General features: G+C 39.1%; 1 protein-coding gene across 1 annotated transcript; it reads left to right on the top strand.

The window, feature by feature from the left end:
* Positions 1–90: 90 nt before the first annotated feature.
* On the top strand, positions 91–21,933 carry LOC127429369 (NEDD4 family-interacting protein 1-like). Its single transcript, XM_051678361.1, has 8 exons — positions 91–271; positions 1,293–1,377; positions 3,736–3,866; positions 10,912–10,999; positions 15,442–15,566; positions 16,187–16,253; positions 16,834–16,933; positions 20,402–21,933. The coding sequence occupies exons 1-7, from the start codon at positions 242–244 to the stop codon at positions 16,929–16,931; spliced, it is 624 nt and encodes a 207-aa protein (XP_051534321.1). The 5' UTR covers positions 91–241; the 3' UTR covers positions 16,932–16,933; positions 20,402–21,933.
* The last annotated feature ends 653 nt before the right edge of the window (positions 21,934–22,586 follow it).

The following is a 22,586-nucleotide window of genomic DNA, read 5'->3' as shown; positions in this document are numbered from 1 at the left end:
TAGCAGCATCAGAACCGTTTAGTCGACTAGTCTCGCACATCTCTACTAGTAACATACAAATTGATACTAGTAAGTTTTAAGGAATAAATGTCAAAACAGCTTGCCATACACAGTGACAGATCTGATCTGAGGAGGGCTGTGGCTTTGGCATTACGAAGTTTTATAATTGTATTCAGATTTTTTGCTGCGTGAATTGTGTCTATACAGGGATCCTCTTCAATCTTCTAAAAACTCTCTGAGGATGGCTGAGCCAAGTGGGAGATATCAGCAGGTGAGTGAACTCTACCGTGTCTCGTCGGGCCTATGTTAACAGCAGTTGCGGCAGTTATTCACAGGAAATACCGAGGCTCTGACAGGATGTAGGCCGCACTGTTTTTAAATCAATTACGTGGTTATTTAAATAATTTCGCACGTAAACCATGACATAACACATAGATTACACTCATCTGTGATCATGTATGTCTTTAACCAGTGAATGATTTGAAAATATGAAACTGGTGTTTTTATTAATGCATTACATTCTTGCCCATGCCAAACTTTTCTGCACATTATTTTGATAGATATTCATGCATTTCATACTGCATTACTCAACATTCACACTGTTCAAAACGAGGCTTTTTAAAAATGAATTCAAGGCGTATGCAGCTTTAATGATGTTTATGTAGTAGCAAATATCCTGGTTAGTAAATATCTGATTAGAGACCAATGTAACATAATATTACACACAACGGCAAACATGATAACAATTGTACGGTTCTGAAAAGGAAGCATCTTCCTCTACCACATAAGATGTCCTGTCTAATCAAGTACCATGGTTCAGTGATGGCATCAGAAGGTAACACCATTGTGATTTGATATATACAGTGGTACTGAATGATTATATTAATCAACCATGGTATGTAGCCTTATAAAATGCTAAATAATTTCCTGGAACAGATGTGAGTATTGTGTGTGTGTGTGTGTGTGTGTGCGCGCGCGCGCGCGATGAGTGAATGGAAAGTCATGTGATTTTAAAGGTAGGGTTACTTTTGTCATGGTCTCTCACACTCAAAGTCAAGTGTCATGCTTGTTTTCCACAGTATTGCTCTTTCAGGATTATTTTACATGGTGTTGAATCTGACTTCAAACTCAGAAGTAAACATTTTAACTTAACACGTTAAAATCATCTGCATTCTGTTAAGAAGAATGGGTTTGTGGCATTATTTCAGGGTTATGTTTACAGTTTAACCATGTCAATTGGGAGGCACATATCAGGTTTTTGTGTAGCATAAGAGCTCTTTTTGTGTCCTCAGCTGCCCAATGAGGAGCCGGATGAGGGACCACATGTGGCCAATGATGCTCCACCCCCTTACAGCAGTATTGCGGCTGACAGTGCAGGTGTGCACATCATTTTCTATTAAATGCCTTTTGGGTTACGTTTTTTTAACAATTTTTAGTCTGTTTTAGAAAGCAATTTTGTGATGTATGTTTATATTTAAATATATGATTACCGACAAGCTGTTCTTGGTGCTAATGTTTTTGAAAGGTGTGGTTTTCATGTACCCGAGCTTTAGGAAATGGACAAAAATTCCTTTAAAGGAGCATTCAAGGTTCAAGCTCAATCATGCTGTCGATTACCACAGAAGATCACATTGACCCATACTTCAGTTTGTAAAGCAAACAAAAACAGTTATGCACTTTCAATTGAATTCTGTCATGGTCCTGTCACTCTGTCAGTCTGGGTTTTTGTTTGACAGGACTGTGACATCATCGTCCCATGTCTGTCTTGTGTTTCGTTGTCTGTCTTTGTGTGAGAGCACAGTTTCGGTTGTATTCCCTGCCGTGCACTCTTCAGTCTGTCTTGTTTCATGTCGGGAGCACGATGTCTGGATCCTGACTGACTTCCTGTCTGGTTTGGTTTCGGTCTGTGTCAGGATCCGGACACTTGTGCTCCATGTCTGTCTGTTATTGACGTGGGTGCATCGCTTATGTCATCTTGGCAGCATGCACTCGCGTCAATAGTTTGTCTGGCTCTCGCAAACGCGGGTGGGCCTCGCGTCACACTCACGTTGCGCGCGAGCTGTCTTCATGTTGTGCTCAGGTTCGGTCACTTCGGCCTAAGGTGTCGGGTGTGTGGCTGAACTCTCGCACAGGTGTCCTGTTTTTGTCGCCTGTTGCGTGCATCATGTGTCGATTGCCTCGCGATGTACGCTCAGGTATTGTTTAGTTTGAGAATGCGTGGCATGGCTTTGTTTGGCGTTTCTACGCATTCTCTCATCTTGTTTGTCGGCTGGCATGGACGTACATTGCCTTGTTGTCTTGACGATGTGCGCTCATGCCATTCGGGTGTTTTGTTGTCTTGTGAGAGCACGTGGCTTTGTTTTGTTTCTGTATCGCCGCGTGCATCTCTGTCTTATGTCATACACCGCCTCCTTGTTTGCTTATTATTAGTTCATTTGCCTCACCTGTCCCCCGATTTCTCTCCCTATTTTAGCCTCCTCATGTTGGCTGTCCAGTGGCAGTTCGTCTGGTTTTCCAGTCGGTCTTGTATGTTCCAGTCGATCTAGTCTTGTTGGTCTGTTGGTCAGTTCATGTTATTCCCTGTTCCTGTGTGGTCCGGTCGGTCCTGTTCCCCGTAACCTCTGCCCCAGCCTGGAGTAATTACTTTATGTTTTCCCCTATGGGTAGTTTGTGTTTGTTTTTTTACCCCTTGTGGGAGTTTTGATTTGTTTTTTTTTTAACCTTTTTGTTATATTAATAAATCCTTTGGTTTTCACTCTGCATTTGGGTCCTGAGCCTCTCATTCCCTAAACTCTGACAGAATTCTATGTGACAAGACATTCTATAGTTTTTATAAGTTTCTATGTTTATCGGTTTTATATGGTCATGATTAGGGATGGGAATTGTAATGAATTTTCTTGTTGCTTAACAATTCCGCTCACGAAAGTACCTTTGGGGAAGAACTATTTGAAAATAAGAAAAGCCATTCTTATTGGATTTATTGGCCTATTTAACAGCCTGTTACCAAATAATGAGGTGATTTTAGAATGTATAGATAGATTATAGAAGTTATTCATTATTTTTTTTTTTTTTATAAAATACCGCTAATTACAATAAAACTCAGGTGTTTCTTCTGCACACTGTCATCTGAACATCCAGTCAGTAATTACTTATCTTTTAGGATCACAAGTTGGACCTGGCGAAATGAATGACTTGCTGTTCAGTAAGGTTTTGATTCAGTATAAAGAACCGGATGATAAAAGTCATTAGTTCATAATGCAGCGTGGTATGTTTCGTGCTGTAGATTCAAAATCACCTGCTCATAAGAGTCATTCACTTGGGAATTAAACTACACTGATTGTGTTAAATGTTGCATGCTGTAGATTCAAAATAACCGGATCATAAGAGTAATTCGTTCGGGACTGTGACTACACTGATCGCAGTTGTATGTTTTAGGCTGTAGATTCAAATGAACCGGCTCATAAGAGAAATTTGTTCGGGACTGTGACTACACTGATCGCAGTGATTGATGCAATACTTCAGAAACTGTGTCATTCCTTGCCCCATAGATTTCCATTGTAAGTGCATTACTGTAAACACTACTTTTGTTTGTTTTTTACATACTGAGGGACAAGTCGAAATTATTTCAGCTAGTCGCAGGTGGTGTCCATAGTGTCCATGTTTTTAATACACTGCATCTTGAATGGCAAATATAAGCAATCACTGTGTAAGGAGATTATTCTTTTGTCCTCCCAGCATATTTTGATTACAAAGAAGATGCAGCATTTCCCAAGCCCCCGTCCTACAATGTAGCCACCTCGCTGCCATCGTACGACGAGGCCGAGAGAACCAAAGCAGAAGCTACTGTCCCACTGGTGTCAAGCGGAGTAAGTACCACAAACCTCCATCTCTCCAGGCTTTGTTCAGATTGGCAGCAAAAATCTGATTTTATTTGTGTATCTGACTTGAGTCCATTTAGTTGTTTGTAGTCTGAACAGTGAAAAAAAATCGCATTTTTACAAACCTGATCCAAACTACATCCATATTTGGTTTAAAGGGGTCATGTAATGATTTTTTTTACTTTATTATTTTCCTTGAGGTTCACTTATAATGATAGTTTAGGTTTTTGCACAAAAACAAAATGCGGTCATGCATTAATGAAGGCCCCCAAGTGGCATAAGGATGTCACTTAAGTAGAGAAAAAATCCTTTTGCAGCTTGGTGTCAATAAAGAATAGATTTGGACTAGGGAGGAAGTTTTGAGTTCTGAAACTTACTGTATGTTTTTAAGGGATGTGTCAGGGTGGTCGACTAATCAACTAGTTGTCTAACTGACTAGTTGATTAGTGGGGTGGACTACAAACATTAATATTATTAGTAGCGGTGGTTTTAATGGGAAATGCAGTTCTCACATTAATTGAGAGACGCAAATTCTTGGAGAGCATTTTTGCGTGATTATAGTTTGCTGAGCTTAAAAGTGATTAAAAGTCAGCACAGTAAAACCCTCTACTAGAAGTTTCGTCTCTTTAGTGCTTTGGGTTTAGTTAATCTATGCACCGCTGCTGTTACAGCAACCAAAGCGCCGCATCAAGAATACATTTCAAGACGATCACTGTTAGACGTTAAATCCTCTGCTGTGAGTAATGTTCCCGTATTTGTGAGGTGTTGTAGAGAGATTGAAGTCTTTTGATGATACTGTCTGACACTGATTAAGTAAATAGTTGCAGCAAAAAAGGTTTAAATTGCTTGATGTCGTAAACTAGATGTTTACCTGCAATATTATCTTGCTGTTGTGCGCTTTTGAATGTGCAGCAAGGATCGCCTTATAGCACTCCGGTTACATTGAGGTGCAGCATTCTACGTTCAGGATACGCAAACGATTTTGTGCCGCTCCTTATTGGAGACTTTTTTCCCCTTTGATAGTTTGTGCAACAAGATGTTATAGTTATTTAGTCTATTTATTTGTTAAAAATATGTTGGTTACCATGTTGAAGTGCTGCACATGGTGTACGTATATATCCCTCTGAAAGGCGTCTAATCAGAGTCACATGTACATAACAGAGCCTAATTATACATTATGCTTAACACCAACTAGTCAACTACTCGTTCAATCAACCGACCGACTAGTCGAATATGAAAATTGGTAGATTTGCACTTCCCCAATGTTTTTATAGTATTTTTACAGTATATCAGTATATTTTTATCAAAAGATCAAGGAAAATTTGATTCCTTATGACATGACCCCTTTAAAATAAGAATAAAGGGATAGTTAACCCCCAATGGATAATTCTGTCTTTCTGCTTTTCATTTACTCAACCTCATGTTGTTCCAAATCCTGACTTTTTTTTTGTTTTGTTTAACTCAAGAAGATAGGCTATATTTTAGTCTCATTTACCATTGGCTTTCATTGGAAATGTATTCCTTACAATGAAAGTGAATGGTGACTGTAGCTGTCATTCTGCCTAACATCTCGTTTTGTGCAGAAGAAATTCGGGTTTGGAACAACCTTATCCTTTTTTAAGTAATTCCAATGGCAGTCAATATACTGGATACTGACTACACTGTCTGGACAAATGGATCAGATTTCATCAATTAAAAAATTGCAGTGTGAACAGTCAGTCCTTAAGATTGGATATGAATGTACAGTGTGAACAAAGCCTAATGTAACCAGCCCTGGGACAGCACACCATTTAAGAAAAGTCTTTAACATCACCAGTAAATCAGTTAACAGGAAATGCTGTTTTGATATGATGTAGTTTCCCATGTTCACTGCTGTGTTTCTCTGCCACACACTGCTTGCGTACAGCACAGGGAACGTCTGGACACGTTTGATGATGTAACGCACTGTGCACTGGAGGTACAGTAACAGAGTGTGTGAGACTGTAAAGTGTGATGGTGAAGGTGACGTGCTGTACATCTAGGAAGACCAAGGGCCTGTTGTTTTTAGGTTTTTTTTTTTTAGGTTTTTTTGGGCCTGAACCTTTTCTTCCCCCTTGTTCAAGCAGCAGTATTTCTAACTTGTGTCTTAGGGCTGGGCAATATAATATATATATATATATATATATACATATATATATATATATGTATATATAATATATTTATATATATATACAGTATATAAATAAACATTTTTTTTCAATATTTATTTATTTGCTCCGAAATAACTTAAATAGTAATTTAAAAAAAAAAATCAATAAAAAAAAAAATCAGAGGACCCATAATTTTAACCAAACAGCCGTCATTGGCATCAAGTAGATTTAAAATGTATAATGCATGAACTAAAAGGCCTGTTTTCCACATTGTTTTCACTAAATGAACACAGGAAATAATGATACCTAATCATTTATTTATGTACCCCAATTAAACAAAACTCATTATACCATGGTCTGTTCAAATACTCTATTCTGACTGGCTGGAATGCATGAGTTAAAACCATTTAATGCATGCACAGGTAGTTCCAGTCAGTTTAATCACTCTTTAATGCTCCTAGCTGCCTACTCTATGAGAGTTTTATGCCTTTATTCAAACTAAATCCGGAGCTGGGATTAACCGTCACATCACAAAACATCCTCAAGTCATGCAATGCAGTCTTTAACTCAACGGTGAAGCACTACAGGAAAAACGGAAAAGACTGCAGAGTTCATCAGCCCTGTATAGTCCGACCTGGAGATAATTAGAAGTGCACTCTTTTGCTGTCTTGCAAGACGAGGCTAAACGATTTGAAATGTAATATGATAAATGTAATATTGTTGCACAGCTCAGCATGTGCTGCTTACAACCACTAGAGGTTGATCACACATCGCTGACTGCAGTGTTGAATGAAAATGGTTTTATAAAACACAGCCTTTTTAAGTTTAGTAATCGTTCAAGGCCATATCGCGATTTCAATCTTATTTTGATCAATCGTGCAGCCTTAGTGGATACCATACCTATGTCTCAGAGGTCAAAGTCTGGAGGTTTCAAAGTGTCTTGGATGGTTTTCCCCTCATCATGTACTGTAAGTGCCACTTGTACTACTGTCATGTCTGTAATTAAATATTACATGTTCTTAGATTTTATAAAGTGTGTGGTCTCCAAAAGACAAAACTTTTCCAATTATTCGTACAGCTTTTTATTAATTCAAATAAATGTGATATTGCACTACTTTATGTCTGTGTCTGATTTAAAACTGGCATAAATTTAACTGTTATTTGTATTCTTCCAATTGAAATTTGCTCTGCAAAAATCAATGACAGCTTTAACTTTTAAATGACCATGGTATAAGCGGGATAATCCACGGCTAGGTGTGCGCTTAACAATTTTAATGCATTTTGTGTAGGCAACCCTTCGTCTGCACGTCATGCATTAAAATAGTTTTACACTCACCTGGCAATGGATTATCCATTACGTAACAAACAGCAATATTCATCTACATACATTTAAAAAAAAAAAAAAAAAAAGACTTAAATGAACTGTTGAATAAAAGTTTTAATTTTAAGTTTGAACTGATTCACAATAATTAATCAAATTTGCCAACTCAAATTGGCATTTTTGCTACTAAAGTTTAACCTCTTAAACTATGGACCCGGTGGTGGGTCCGTGGGAGCGGCCAGAAGCACTAACATGTGGTACTATTGGAAAACTTAGAATCTGAGCTTTTCATAGAATATAATCCCTTTTGCATTTATGATGCATAAAATAACAAAATAAATCCTGAAATCCTCCGCGTCGTAAATGAGGTGACGATTTAGAAACAGGAGTATGAATATAAAGTTTTTCACATAGCACTTAAATAGACAAGTCACATCAAATGAAAGCTTTTATTCTCAGGAATGCAACTATATATATATATATATATATATATATATATATATATATATATATTTTTGTTTAATTTTTTTTTTCCCTAACACCACATTTCGAATGATTATCAAAAGAGTCATGAAGTGAACTATGATCTCTGTAAGACCACAAATACAAACGTCTCATGTCTGCTCCGATCACTGCTTCTGTAAGCCCAAAGTAGCCACAAACTCCATATTAGCTGTTACCTTAGGATGTTTTCTTCAAAATGAGCCATTTTTTTGCTTGCATTGCATAATACATTGTCTCCGATGTCCAGAACAAAATTCCAGAAAAACAAAAGTCCACCAGAAAAAGCATGATAAACAAATCATTGGAAAAATATGTTATCAACTATTGATGATGAAATGTTATATGCTGTATCATTGCAAAGCAGAGGATCGGCACCTATATTGAGCTTTTATGTAAAATGATTTGCAGTTAATCGACTGTTTGTGTGTAAGGTGTGGAAAATTGCAGGTGACAGCCAAAATATGCACCACAGTTTAACAGGTGAAGTGTGTAATTTCAACGACTCAGCCGTTGCCAAACGAAATTGTAAAAAATAATCACTATTTTCTAAAAGATTTCAAAAATCTCCCCCAGTCTCCCATTAGTTGTACAAACAGAAAGTCCCGCCCCAACCCACACCATTGGTTGTGCCAGTATTGCTGTGTCAGGGTGGATGGACCGCTCAAACAAGCAGAGGAATGTTTTAATAGTGCCACAGAGTCACAGTGTTTGACTTTTTGGAGAAATCAACCTCATCATTGTGATATTCATGATGTTCCTTAATTACATTCCACCAGCAAAATAATCATGAATATATCGCAAATAGTCTATACATTGTCCAGCTCTGTTGTGCAAAAAAAAAAAAAATAATGCATGCATGTCTGATAAAATGATTAGTATTATAATAACAGCATTCTTGTTTTAGTGCTTTGCAGGCCATGAAATGTTGCCCCTGGTGTCTTAGTTAATAAGCGTGATAGTAGTGATATGCAATGGAGTACCTGAGACATGGAGATATTTTGGGAGTTTAAAGAGTTTGCAGAACATTTAAGGTAATGTGGTGAAATCCTGGACCCTCCTAGGGTGCATCTTCAAAAAGACACGATTTCCATCTAGGGTTGGGCGACATAGCTAAAAAAGAAATATATATATCTCAGTATTTTTAAAATAGAGGAACTATCATTTTGACCAGCAGCGATTGTTGCCAAGTAGAACTTCCCCACCCTGTCCACATTTTTGCTACTGAGGTTTATATCGGAGATGCAATATTTGTGGCCAAATAAAAATAGCATGCAAATCATCACGGTATTCACAGTATTTGTTAATTTTATATTACTAATAAAATTATGCCTAGTAGTATTTATCACACGGTTGCATGCTCACAATATTTTGTTGTTCCCAACTTGGATGTACAAAATGCAACAATGCAAATCAGTCAAAGTGGACTTTTAAAGAAAGATAAAAAAAAATAAAGAAAGATGAAAGTGTACATTAATAGTGGAATTGTGATCCCATTTGCAGTGAGGACATTAATGTCAGAATTTGGCCCTTTTTTTCCATCTAATGTCAAGGTCTAGTGTAAAGCTTATCAGAAATGTCACCACCCCCAGTTCAGTGATGTTTGCTGTTTTTAAGTCCTCAACCTGCCTGAATCTATATGTGTACAAAATCTATCTTTTAGTGTTGCCTACAACAATGTCAGTTGTGTTTCTGTTTGCTTGTGAGATCTGTTTCTGTGAATTATATGGGCCCCAATGCATCAAGTAAATGTCCTCTCCTGTCATTATGCTGTGGAAGTTCAGTGCTCCCTTTTGTCCTTTCAGAGATCCGATGATGTTTTCCAGACCAGGGGTTTTTAAATTCAATGCCAAGTACCCCTTAATATAATGATCCCCTTCCTAAAATTTAAAGACAGCTACACTATATGGTCAAAAGTTTGTGGACACCACATGTGCTTGATGAACATTTGATTTCAAAACATTAGGCATCAATTTCTCCCTTTGCTGTAATAACAGCTTCCACTCTTTTGGGAAGGGTTTCGACTTTACTGTATGTAGTAACATGGCTGCAGGGATTTGCTCTCATTCAGACACAAGGCTATCAGTGAGGACAGGAACTGATGTTGGTTGATGGGGCCTGACTTACAGTTGCTGTTCTAGTTCACCCCAAAAGTGATCAGTGGGGTTCAGGTCTGGGCTTTGTGCAGGCCAGTCAATTTCTTCCATGCCAGATACAGTAAACCATTTCTTTATGGACCTCACTTTGTTCACAGGGGCATTGTCATGTTGGAACAGAAAAGGGCTATCCCCAAACAGTTGCCACAAATTTGGAAGCACACAAAGCCCAAGCCATTACATAAAGAAACATTAAGATTTTTCTTTACTGGATTTAATGGAATAACCAAATTCGTTAATTAGAAGGGGGTGTCCACAAACTTTTGGCCATATAGTGTATATGTTGAAAAATAGTAAACATGAGATTACAAAGACAATGTGATGTTTGCAAAATTAAATAATTGGCTTTTATACTGTCATTGCACTAAGCAAAAATAAATTACAATATTAACAGGAAAATATTACTTTGCATTAAAGTGGCAGCATTTTTTTTTTTTCCTCTCTCTACCCAGTACTAGTGTAATGTTGATGTGTATTGTAAGAGGTATAAACCTGAAGAGAAACCTTTTCAATTCAGTTGTAATGTATTTGTATAGAGCTTTATGCGCACGCGCACACACGCACGCACACACAAATATATATATATATATATATATATATATATATATATATATATATATATATATATATATTTTTTTTTTATTATTTATTTATTTTTTTCTCCAAAGCTACTTTATGGAGAATATTGCCTTAAAAACCACAGCTAAATTGGAGATAGTGGTGACAAACTCCAAAGAAAGATATGACACAAGTACAAACTATTCTTGAAAGTGTGTACTCTGCAAGAAATGTAATAAACATCCCTGTTTTAAAACCCCTGTTTCAGAGTGTTTTGTTTTAGCCCTGTAATCCAGTGAGCTAGGAGTGTATCCCTCTTTCATGTTCTCAGAGTTGATCTTCATCTGTCTCTGTGTATGTTCCTGTAGGATGATGACTTCGTGGCAAGAGATGACTTTGAGGATGCTGACCAGCTGCGGATAGGCAATGATGGCATTTTCATGTTGACTTTTTTCAGTAAGTTTTTTTTTTTTTTTAGGGGGAAATAGAGAATTCAGAAACAGTTCTTGCACTCTTCTCTCCTAGTTCACTATCTCCTTTCTATAAAGCGGGATTCTCCAAAAACTGGTGAAGGAATTTGTAAACAACCAAAAAAAGAAACAAAAGCAAAATGCTGGCAATGAGGTTCATGTTGAGGATATTTTTGTTCTGGGGATGTGGTGCGGGTACAGGGAAGTTTGCCAGAAGAAACTATCTTAGTTCTCTTATCTTGATTTTGAATATCTGCTTAAATATCAGCTGTTGCCACAGAAAAATAATCAAATTTTTTGCTGTGCATATACAGTGGCCCCAAAAGGTATTTGGACACTTAAAAGTTGCACTCAGTAATTTTTTCTTCATTAAAAATTTTTACTCCAAAAGAAATGATAGTAATTTTGAAACATATAGATGAACTCATCACGACTCACATGAGATAAAGACTTCAGTTATATTAGTAACCTTATAAAAACTGTTTTATTCTACATGGAAAGGGTCCCCTCATAGCTTAAGGTGTGGTCACATTTACCTTTGCATGGAGAAATTCTGCGGTCGAAGAAGGCGTGGGTGGATGTTGAGTGCGTGTGAAAGCAGCAAAAAACTATTGCCAAGCAGCCTCTTTTTAATGCTGCACTTTAAACTCTGGGAGTGAAGTTTAAAAGAAACTCAGTGCTAAAATGATATTCTTGTCCATTGTGAATATTCAGTGTAGCTTTGTACGAAGCACCGCCCACACAGGTGTCACTGCCGAACCAGGAAGTTTCTATTGGTTAGTGCGGCAAATTCGCCTGTCAAAGTTCACCTGTCAAAGTTCACCAACCTTGAACTCTACATGAAATCCGCGAAGAGAAATTCTTCATGCAAAATTTACAACCGGACGGATTCCCATTGAGATTACTGTATTTCGCAGATGGAATTTCACGGTGTGATTGTATGTGTGCCCTTGCCTTTAAAATCACATGACCAGCCGAATATTACTTGCTTAATCTCAGTAACTGCCATGCTATTGGACACTTTCACATGATTATTATATTAATCATGGCTAACTGTGAATAGTGAATTTCTACAATAGAATCGGTAACCAGAAACTATTGCTTTTGAATGACGCTGCATCCACACCACTAGGTGTCATTCTAAAGCCCCGCTCACACCGTCAGCAACATTTTCACTTGATGTCACTAGACCCTGTATGTCGCTACTGGGCTTTCCTTCTGCTGTCGCTCTAACGTTATTGGTGGACTGCGCGTCTGGCCATATCTTTTGAAAATCTGACACTTTGCTGGTAAAACTAAAATATCATACTAATTTAAAAATGAACATTCTGCAGGGGAGAGTGTTTTTTATATATACTGCAGCAGTGCTCAATGCATCATATCTTGAACAAGATGAACGATCTGTCAATCAAACTCGATCAGAATGCGTCTTCACGGCTCTGATTCGCAGGACAGTTTAAATAAAACATTGTATGCTGGTCTATTATTGTAGTAATACCATTGCACATAACAACAAAACAAACTGTCGTTTACATGTCTCAGATGCCTCCAGGTGATTCTCTGTGCCCTCACGACTTGAGAAACGAATCAGGCAAATGCGAAAATGTATCGGCCAATGCCGATTCTGAATATCAGACGATTTATCGGCCTCTATGATGTATTGGTCGACCACTAAGTCATAATCCAAAGATAAGGCTTACTCTAGCCCTCAAAAGTATTTGGACATTTTCTGGTGGTCAAACTTAGTAGAACACACTCAATAAATGATGAACTACACCTGTGCATGCACTAAAAAACCTTGGCACCAGTTGGATACTTTACCCGGACTTTAAATTCCTCAATGCCGACTCACTGTTTACAAACACGCCAGCGGAGCCCTTTGTCTGGGCAGCCCGGCCGCGGAAACACAGAAGGAAAAGGGGAAATAGAGCCGCCGTTCTCATCAGAGTAAGACGTCGCGCAAATTGACCCCCGCTACCCAGTAGTCTACTGGCAAATGTTCAGTCTCTGGACCACAAGCTATGTGAGCTGAGAGCGAGGACCTCTTTCCAACGAGGGACTGCTGCATTATCTACCTTACGGAAACTTGGATGTCTGCATCTGCACCAAGCGGACAGAGCGAAAGACCTCTCAGGTAAAAGCAGAGGTGGTGGTGTATGTTTTATGGTCAACAAATCCTGGTGTGATCAGAGGAACGTACATTCTATCAAGTCTTTCTGCTCTCCTGATCTGGAATTTCTCATGCTTCTGTGTCGACCATTCTGTCTACCGAGGGAATTCACCACAGTCATTATCACTGTTGTGTACATCCCGCCACAAGCCGACACAGACCAGGCACTCAAGGAACTATGGGATTATAAGCAAGCAGGAAACCGCACACCCTGAGGCCACGTTCATTGTGACCGGGGACTTTAACAAAGCCAATTTTAAATCAATTGCACCAAAATACCACCAAAACATCCATTTCAACACACGAGGGGACTGGGTTTTGGACCATTGCTACTCGCCCTTGGCTACAGATCCCTACCCCGCTCACAATTTGGAAAATCAGACCACTCTTCCATTCTGCTTCTGCCCGCTTACAGGCAGAAACTGAAACAGGAAGCACCCACCCTCAGAACGATCCAGTGCTGGTCGGACCAATCAGATTCCATGCTACAAGACTGTTTTGATCACGCGGACTGGGAGATGTTCCGGTCCGCCTCTGATGACGACATCGAGCTTTACGCTGATAGCATAACGCGTTTCATCAGAAAGTGTGTAGAAGATGTTGTTCTGACCAAAACAATATGGATCTACCCCAACCAGAAGCCATGGATAAATAGCGAAGTTCGCGTGGCACTTGATGTGTGGACATCCGCTTTAAATTCCGGGAACGCGGAGGAGCATAAACAAGCCAATTATGCACTCCGCAAAACTATCAGAGCAGCCAAACTCCAGTACAGGGACAAGATTGAAGGACAGTTTAACACCACCAACTCTAGAAGCATGTGGCAGGGAATTAATATCATCACGGACTTTAAAGGGAATAAAAACTCCGCCATGAACACTGCTGCCTCTCTCCCGGATGAGCTAAATAATTTTTATGCTCGTTTCGAGGGAAATAACAACGCCCTCGCGGAGAGAGCTCTCGCGGCCGAAGCTACAGAGTTTAGTTCACTCTCCGTCTCTGTAGTGGATGTAATCCGAACGTGAATAGTGAATAGTGGATGTAATCTGGGTGAATATCCTAAAGTCGCGGGTCCAGACGGCATTCTGGGCTGTGTCATCAGAGTGTGCACGAACCAACTGGCTGGTGTTTTTATGGACATTTTCAACCTTTCCCACTCCTTGTCTGTGGTCCCCACATGCTTTAAAACGTCCACCATTGTGCTTGTACCAAAGCAATCCAAAATCACTTGCTTAAATGACTGGCGTCCTGTTGCTCTGACCCCCATCATCAGCAAATGCTTTGAGAGACTAATCAGAGATTACATCTGCTCTGTGCTGCCTCCATCACTGGACCCATTGCAGTTTGCTTACTGCAACAACCGCTCCACTGATGATGCTATTGCATCTACAATACACACTGCTCTCTCTCCCACCTGGAAAAAAGGAACACTTATGTAAGAATGCTGTTTGTAGACTACAGCTCAGCATTCAACACAATAGTGCCCTCCAAGCTTTATGTGAAACTCTGGGCAGGCAGGTGGTATCGCAGCATCAGGACCCGCACCAGCCGACTTCATGACAGCTTCTTCCCCCAAGCAATCAGACTTTTGAACTCTTGATCTTTCACGATCAATATATATCAGCACTGCACTTTATTAATCTAACTATCTCACACTGGACTGTCTTAAATTATATTCATTCTTAACAACACACTAGCAACTGACTATCAACCGACAGCCTGAATGTCAATACAGTACAATACAACCTATGTGTATTCTATATTGTGTGTATTGTATACTGTACAATATTATATATTGTGTGTATTGTATACTGTACGTTGTATATTATTATTGTGTTGTGTAAATATATTTATATTAGATATGTAAATTGTGATTACTGTCATGACTGCTATGTTGCTCAGAACTGCACCCAAGATTTTCACCCGCTATTGCACTTGTGTATATGGTTGTGTGACAATAAAAGTGATTTGATTTGATTTGATTTTGATAAAATTCATTGTATAAATGGCTTATAAAAAGTCAGAGAATAGCTCTAGCATTATTAGTTTGCAGATGCCACTAGGTTTGATATTTTGTTATCTAATATGTTATCAAATTATCTTTTTGGGCTACTGTACATCAACTATCAGGTACCAATATTGAAAAAAAAAACTCATTTCTCAAGTTTGTCATGGGAGGTGTGAACTGAACTGATGTATGAAGACTATGTCTTGTTAGCTTTATAAAGTTATTAAAGTTGAAAACATATTTTTCTCAGTGGCATTCCTCTTCAACTGGATTGGCTTCTTTCTCTCATTCTGCCTAACGACCTCAGCAGCCGGCCGTTATGGTGCCATCTCTGGCTTTGGTCTGTCTCTCATCAAATGGATCCTTATCGTACGGGTATGTCACCATCTACAGAATTGCAGCTAATGATTTTACACACTTTTAAGCCAAGGGTTCTACAAGACTGAAGGCTATCACCCTGTGCACATTTAAAGTTAATTGTTTTTGCTGTGTTGTCGACGTTATGGTGCGTACTTTACACAACTAATCGCAAACCAAATAGGTCAACTACAATATTATTCTGCATGACTGTAGTAACAATCCAGAAATTTGTTCTTAAAAAAACTCGGGCACTAATCAACAAGAGAGTTTATTCTTGATAACATGAAGTTGTAGCGTCTGCAACTAGTTGCAGTATGTCTCAAGTACTTACACTAGAAAAGTGTTTGCGACAGGCATTATTTGGGGCATTTTGTCGCTGACTTGCAACTTCAAAGGTTGACGAGGTTGTGTCTTGTACTGTTCCCTTGGCTTTATTCGCATAGTAATGTTAACTGATTTGTCAAGGCTGGGTATTTGAGAACATTACAGAACAGAATATGTGTGTTAATGTGGTAAGATTCTAAGGTTCTTTAGGCTGCTGTCCTGTATGGTGATACTCTTTTCAGTTCATGACAATGCAAGTCTTGATAAAATTGGTCATCTGCTTCTCTCTCTCTTTTATATCTATTCCTCAGTTTTCAACCTATTTCCCTGGTTACTTTGATGGGCAGTACTGGCTGTGGTGGGTGTTCCTGGTGCTTGGTAAGTATAACTAGACAAAACACACCCTCTACATATTTTGCTCTTTGCTGTACTCTGATCAGGACATAAATGACCTCAGCTGAAGAGACGTTCCTGTCAAAATCTGCACGTCAGTTTAAATGTGTTATTAGCACGCTCGTAGGTCAAGATCAACCTACAATGCTTGAAAACTCTCAGTTTAATATGACAGTAAACAACATGTACTGTAAATAAAATAGCTAAAAATGTAACTTTTATTTAGCATTATATTTACAAAATTTCACACTATTAAAAAAAGGAAAATAAATCTTTCAAAGATGAATTTATTTGATAGCAGCTATTCCTGGTTTCTTTTTGTCAATCATTTCACCACTTCAGTACAGTAAAACAAGGCTTTCCATACAGGAAGAAAAAAACGGTTCATCTTGGGATTTGTGTGTGTTTGACTCAAGTGTGCAAATTTTGAGGCCACTGTGAAAGTCCAATGATTTGCAGTAATTTTTTGGAAAAATGCACCTTGATGGCTCAATTGAAATGCCATTTCAGTCAAGTGTTCAAAGGAAAGTCAGATGCAGCACTGATGCTTTTCCCTGTTTTTTAGGCTTCCTGCTCTTCCTCAGAGGCTTTATCAACTATGCCAAGATCCGCAAAATGGCCGATTCTACTCTCCCTCGGACCAGAGTTCTCTTCATCTATTAAAGGTTCATATCAGTCTCCTATAGGATAGCAATAATAGTATTTTAGGGTGCTTTCACACTTGGTTCAATTCCTCGGACCAAACTGGAGTTTGTTTCCTCCCCTTCCCGCTGCCCACGCTGGTCTGTGTTCACATCATATTATTTGGGTCTGAACAGCGGTCCGATTACGTCATCAACGTGAGTACAAGCGGCAACTGTTTACCACTGTAACTAGGTAATAACTCGAGAAGACGTCACTGTGTTAAGTGAAGTATTAAAGTGTGTCTCTTTGGATTTACCACGAAAACTTGCCATGCACAGAGCAACACTTGTGTTTGTCTCCTGCGGATGCACTGAATGTGCAATGTTGTGATGAATGTTAGCGTTTGTCTGCCACGAGCCCGCGGATGCGTGCAAGAGATGTGAAGTATGTGAGCTGCTCTTTGAATGCGGTGTATTTGGACACAAGCAGGTAGGAGAAACGCATTATACCATAATAATTGCGACCGGGCCTGCAAAGACACAAATTATATGTCATCACAAGCGGTTCGCTCCCGTGATTTGGTACAATTGTGTTCATACCAGCAGAGAACCGTACTGGAGTTCGCATGAACCGTAACCCAGACTACCTTTTCACGTGGACCTGGGTGCGGTTTGCAGGTGTGCACCCGAGTTCAGAAAACAGCTTTTACATTATCCAAACGAACTGAACTTTGATGTCATTCGACCCCGGGTGCATACCAAAAGTGCTAGTGTGAAAGCACCCTTAAAGTCAACATGAAATTAGAAATGGATCTATTTTTTCCAATAGATGAAGTTACTGTTTACAAACAAACGCTCCGCCCCATCACTTCCGGGTTCTTTTGGTAGTCCAGAAAAGAACCGCTGTCTATGGGCGCTGTCTATTTCTTCACTGTAAACCATAGATATTCCTTTATAATAACTTTTGTCAACATAAACATTATTACATTCTATAAAGCTTAAAAGATGATTAAAACTACAGCACAGCCTATTTCCACCATTGATATTTGCTGCTCGAAAGAACCCGGAAGCACGGTCTCCTGCGGTGTGACGTCGGAGTTTTCATGGTAACAGTAAGGCACTTACAATGAAAGTGAATGGGACCAGTCCATATATGTTAATACACACTGTTTCAAAAGTATAATAGTGATGTGAAAATCTGATAATTTTACCAACTTGGTTCTTTGAATCAACTGCTATTTAAATCATTTTTTTTTTTATTTGAATAAGCGGGGAGTGGAGGGGTATCACTGTTAAATTTTCAATGGCCAAATTCCCTGAACACGTCTACTTAAGAACTTTTTTCATTGTCCGAATGAGGAAATTGATATTGCAGCCAAAGATAAATTATGAGAAACAAAAATGATCACCACTCGACTGGGTCTGGCTGGAGTCTTTCGTTCATTTGTCACGTGACAGCCACATAGGCTTAAAAGGGAACAGAAATTATTAGTTCACCTTTGGACTGGATATGAGTCTTTTGTTCATTTGTCACATAAAAGCTGCATAGGCTCACAATTCATGCAATATAAATCTTGAGCAGTTGTGGCCACAACAAAATAAATGAATCACTCTCTGAGACTACTCATTACTCCCGAGTCATAAAAAAGATTTTTTCAAAATGAATGAATCGTTCATGAATGACCCATCACTAAATTATAGCCACAAGACATTATACCCATATCTGTGTAAAGTTATATTAAATATTACAACTTCGTTGTCATGATGACGTAACGTTGATAAATCCTGTAATATGGTAAATGCTTTAATGCAGGTAAATCCCTGATTTTATCACACTAAAATCATGTGAATGCTTACACCGATGAACCAGATCATTATGACCAACTGCCTAATATGCTGTTGGTCCTCCACATGCCACTAGAACAGTGCCGATCCACTGAGGCATGGACTCTACAAGACCCCTGAAGTTGTCCTGTGATATCTGGCACAAAGACATTATCAGCAGAACCTACAAGTCATGTAAGTTGCGAAGTGGAGCCACCTTGGATCGGACTTGTTGGTCTTGCACATCCCACAGATTCTCATTCGGATTGAGATCTGGGGAATTTGGAGGCCAGGGCAACACCTTGAACTCTTCATGTTCCTCAAACCATTCCCGAACAATGTGTGCAGTGTGCATTATCCTGCTGAAAGAGGCTACAGCCAACAGGGAATACCATTGCCATGAAGGGGTGTACCTGGTCTACAACGATGTTTAGATTGTTGGCACATGTCAAATTGACGTCCACATGAATGGCCAGACACAGGGTTTCCCAGCAGAACATTGCCCATAACATCACACTTCCTCCATCGGCTTGTCGTCTTCCCACAGAGCATCCTGATGCCATCACTTCCCCAGGTAAATGGCGCACATGTACACAGCCATCCACGTGATGTAAAAGAAAACGGGACTCATCAGACAAGGTGACCTTCTTCCACTGCTCCAAGGCCCAGATCTGATGCTCGTGTGCCCATTGTAGGCACTTTCGATGATGACAGGGGTCATCATGGGCACTCTGACCAGTCTTCGGCTACACAGCCCCATACGCAGTGCGATGCACTGTGTGTTGTGACACATTCCTCCCGTAACCATCATTAAAATTTTCTGTGACTTGTGCCACAGTAGACCTTCATTGCCCTCGCACATTGATGATCCTTGGGCGCCCAACACCCTGTCGCCGGTTTGTGGTTCGTCCCTCCTCAGACCATTGTTGGTAGGTACTCTCCACTGCTGACCGGGAGCACCCCACAAGTCTTGCCACTTCAGAGATGCTCTGACCCAGTCGTCTGGCCATAATAATTTGGCCCTTGTCAAAGTCGCTCAGTTCTTTACTCCTGCCCATTTCTCTTGCATTCAACACGTTGACTATGAGAACTGATTGTTTGCTTACCATCTAATTTACCCAGACCTTGACATGAGGCCTTGTTAGGAGATGATCAATGCTATAAAGCCTATGGCTATGCTTTTAAAATGATGTGTATTATAGCGTTTATGGACTGGCCCCATTCACTTCCAATGTAAGTGCCTCACTGTAGCTGTGAATTTTGCCATGAGTCGAAATTGTGTTATGGTAATTAACATTATGAAACAAAATTTCTTGACTGAGCTTAACTTGTATTGAAAAGGGAACGTTTTTTTAATATAATGTTTTTAATGTATGTTTCTTTCAATAATCAGAAACCAATTAATTTCACAATCCAATAAATTAATTCCTTAATTAATCATTTTTTTCTAGATTGAATATAGATTATGCAAGTAAAATTGGTTGTGAAAGCTTCATGTTGACTTCAAATTGCTTATGCCAGTGTTTCAAGTCACATACAGCAGTGATCACAGTGTAATTGTGTTCAGCAGCGAGACTAAGAATAGACTTGGCATTGCGAGCAGCTCTGGCAAAGTTGAAAATAATGACTGGGCAGTAAGTCCAGTAAAGTGAGCACATGAATAATGATAATTTTCATCTACTCTAGTCACTTGCTGGAAATGAAAACACAATTACGGGTCTGCGTTGAGCCGTGGACCCAGCGGGGAAAGTATATTTAAGAAAAAAAAATCCTTCCATCTGTAATCTACTCATCTGAAAGGAAGACTGTGGAATTCCAGAGCGATGGAAGGAGTCGTTTTTCCTCTGCTTTCGAAAAATTCCATTTGGGTATTTGATGGCAAAGATACTCTTTCTTTTTGTTTCTAGATGTAAAGTAGTGGATGCTAACAGCTCTATACCTGAAATTATTAGTGGTTTGATGTTGAGTGCTTTTTGCAGTCAAGTCCGTGATGTAGTAAAAGCCTTGTGTATGAGATTTGTAGTAATGGCATGCACTATTCTCCCTGTTAACCACTAGGGGGAAGTCTTGCTTGTCTTTTATTTCAATCTGTTTTTCTTTTCTTTTTTCTTTTTTCTCATTGGTGACGTTTGACAAGGCAACCAGTCACTGCTGCTCACCATTCATGGGGAGCTATTCTCTTTGTGAATGGCAGTGCGAAATGAATTGAATCTTAAAGAGTCCATGCTTTTCTTCTTTTTCTTTCTTTCTGTCCCTCAATATGGCATGAAATTAAAGATACTGTTTTTAAGTTGACACTTTTGATGTGGTTCAAACAAATACAATTGTATTGATCATGTTATTATTTCAAACAGACCTAAATTAAAATTACGATCATGGAATTCCTTAACATGTATATCCAGAGGGCATGTTAATGGCATATTACATTAGCAAATGTGAATTAAAGGAATATATCACCCAAAAATGAAAAGTCTGTCATTATGTTGTTTTAATTCCATATGACTTTCTTTCATCACACGAAAGGAGAATATTTGGGATTGAGTGCCTCCATTTAATTCACTTTCATTGTACGGAAAAAAAGATCCAGTGAAAGTGAATGCTGATTGAGGTTGTCATTCTGTCTAACATCTCCTTTTGTGTCCCATGGAAGAAATAAAAGTCGTACAGGTTTGAAACATCATGAAGGTGAGTAAATGATGACATAATTTTCATTTTCGGGTGAGCCTTTTGTTTTTAGACCGCAAATTAGGTGACTTTATGCCATAAAAGGAATTGCTATGCATTGATTGCAAAGAAATGTACTGACGTTTCATTATGAATTAAAACAAAAAGCAGACAACGTTTTGCAATGAAGAAAACTTTAGTATTCTCTCTGTGTTCCAGTTCAAGCAGTCAGACTCTCTCCTTTTATACTATGCGGCTAACAGCACTGCACATTTCTTCCATCCTTTGAATATACATGTAGTCCGGATGCCTCTCCCCCACCTTGAGCAGTGGCCACGATAGGGGCCGTTTGATCTCTCACCGTCTAATCATGCATGATTTCGCTGTGGCTTGTCTGCTCTTGTCACCTTGGGTCTAATCCACGACACAGGAAGTTACTCTTTTGTACTCTTCTTTTCCATGCAGCTTTGCGGTCACCCAGTGAATTCCAATGAATGTGCACATGTATTTGCTTGTAAATAAGATACTGCTATTAAATGTCTCTGGTGTTCAAAGATTGGTGTATATGTTTTTCTTTTTGTTTTTTGTTCTTTGTCATGGCGTTGGGTATGAGAAATTTAAAGTCCCCGTAAAGTGCCTTGACAAGCGCAAATTGATTTGGTGTTTTGACGTATTTCCTTCTGAAACAGGAAGTGGGGGGCGGGACATGTCGAACGACTTGTCCTGTTTATAAAAATAGCCAATAAGCTTTAGTTTACAGCTACACACATACTCTTTTACACCATGCTGCTTGTGTAGGAGCCGCTTACCAGGGAAACTTGAGAAGCAATTTAAATTCTGGCCAGCTTTTCCAAAGACTTGAGAACCAAACGATGATCTAACTGACTACATTAATCCATAAACGGCACACAAACGCACACGGCATGCGGTCTTTGCTTACGACGAGGCTGGAGCCGTTGTGCAAGTCCAGTGCAGATAAATAAGAAACAAGCGAGTAAAAGATAATATATCCATGTTTTGAATCACAATACACCAAATATAAAGAATGAAGAACACTTACTCGAACTGTACATCCCAAAAAACATCCGGCTGCACAAAAATTATAAATAAACTCCAGGAACTTTCCTCACATCCAGCTCCCATGATGGTGCGTCCCATTCAGACAATTATCCTCCACTGTGAGAGCTTCAGATGGCTGATAGGTGAT

Source organism: Myxocyprinus asiaticus, chromosome 38, assembly GCF_019703515.2.
Source record: "Myxocyprinus asiaticus isolate MX2 ecotype Aquarium Trade chromosome 38, UBuf_Myxa_2, whole genome shotgun sequence".
In the NCBI taxonomy this organism is placed as follows: Eukaryota; Metazoa; Chordata; class Actinopteri; order Cypriniformes; family Catostomidae; genus Myxocyprinus; species Myxocyprinus asiaticus.
This window is presented reverse-complemented; position numbering and strand designations above follow the sequence as displayed.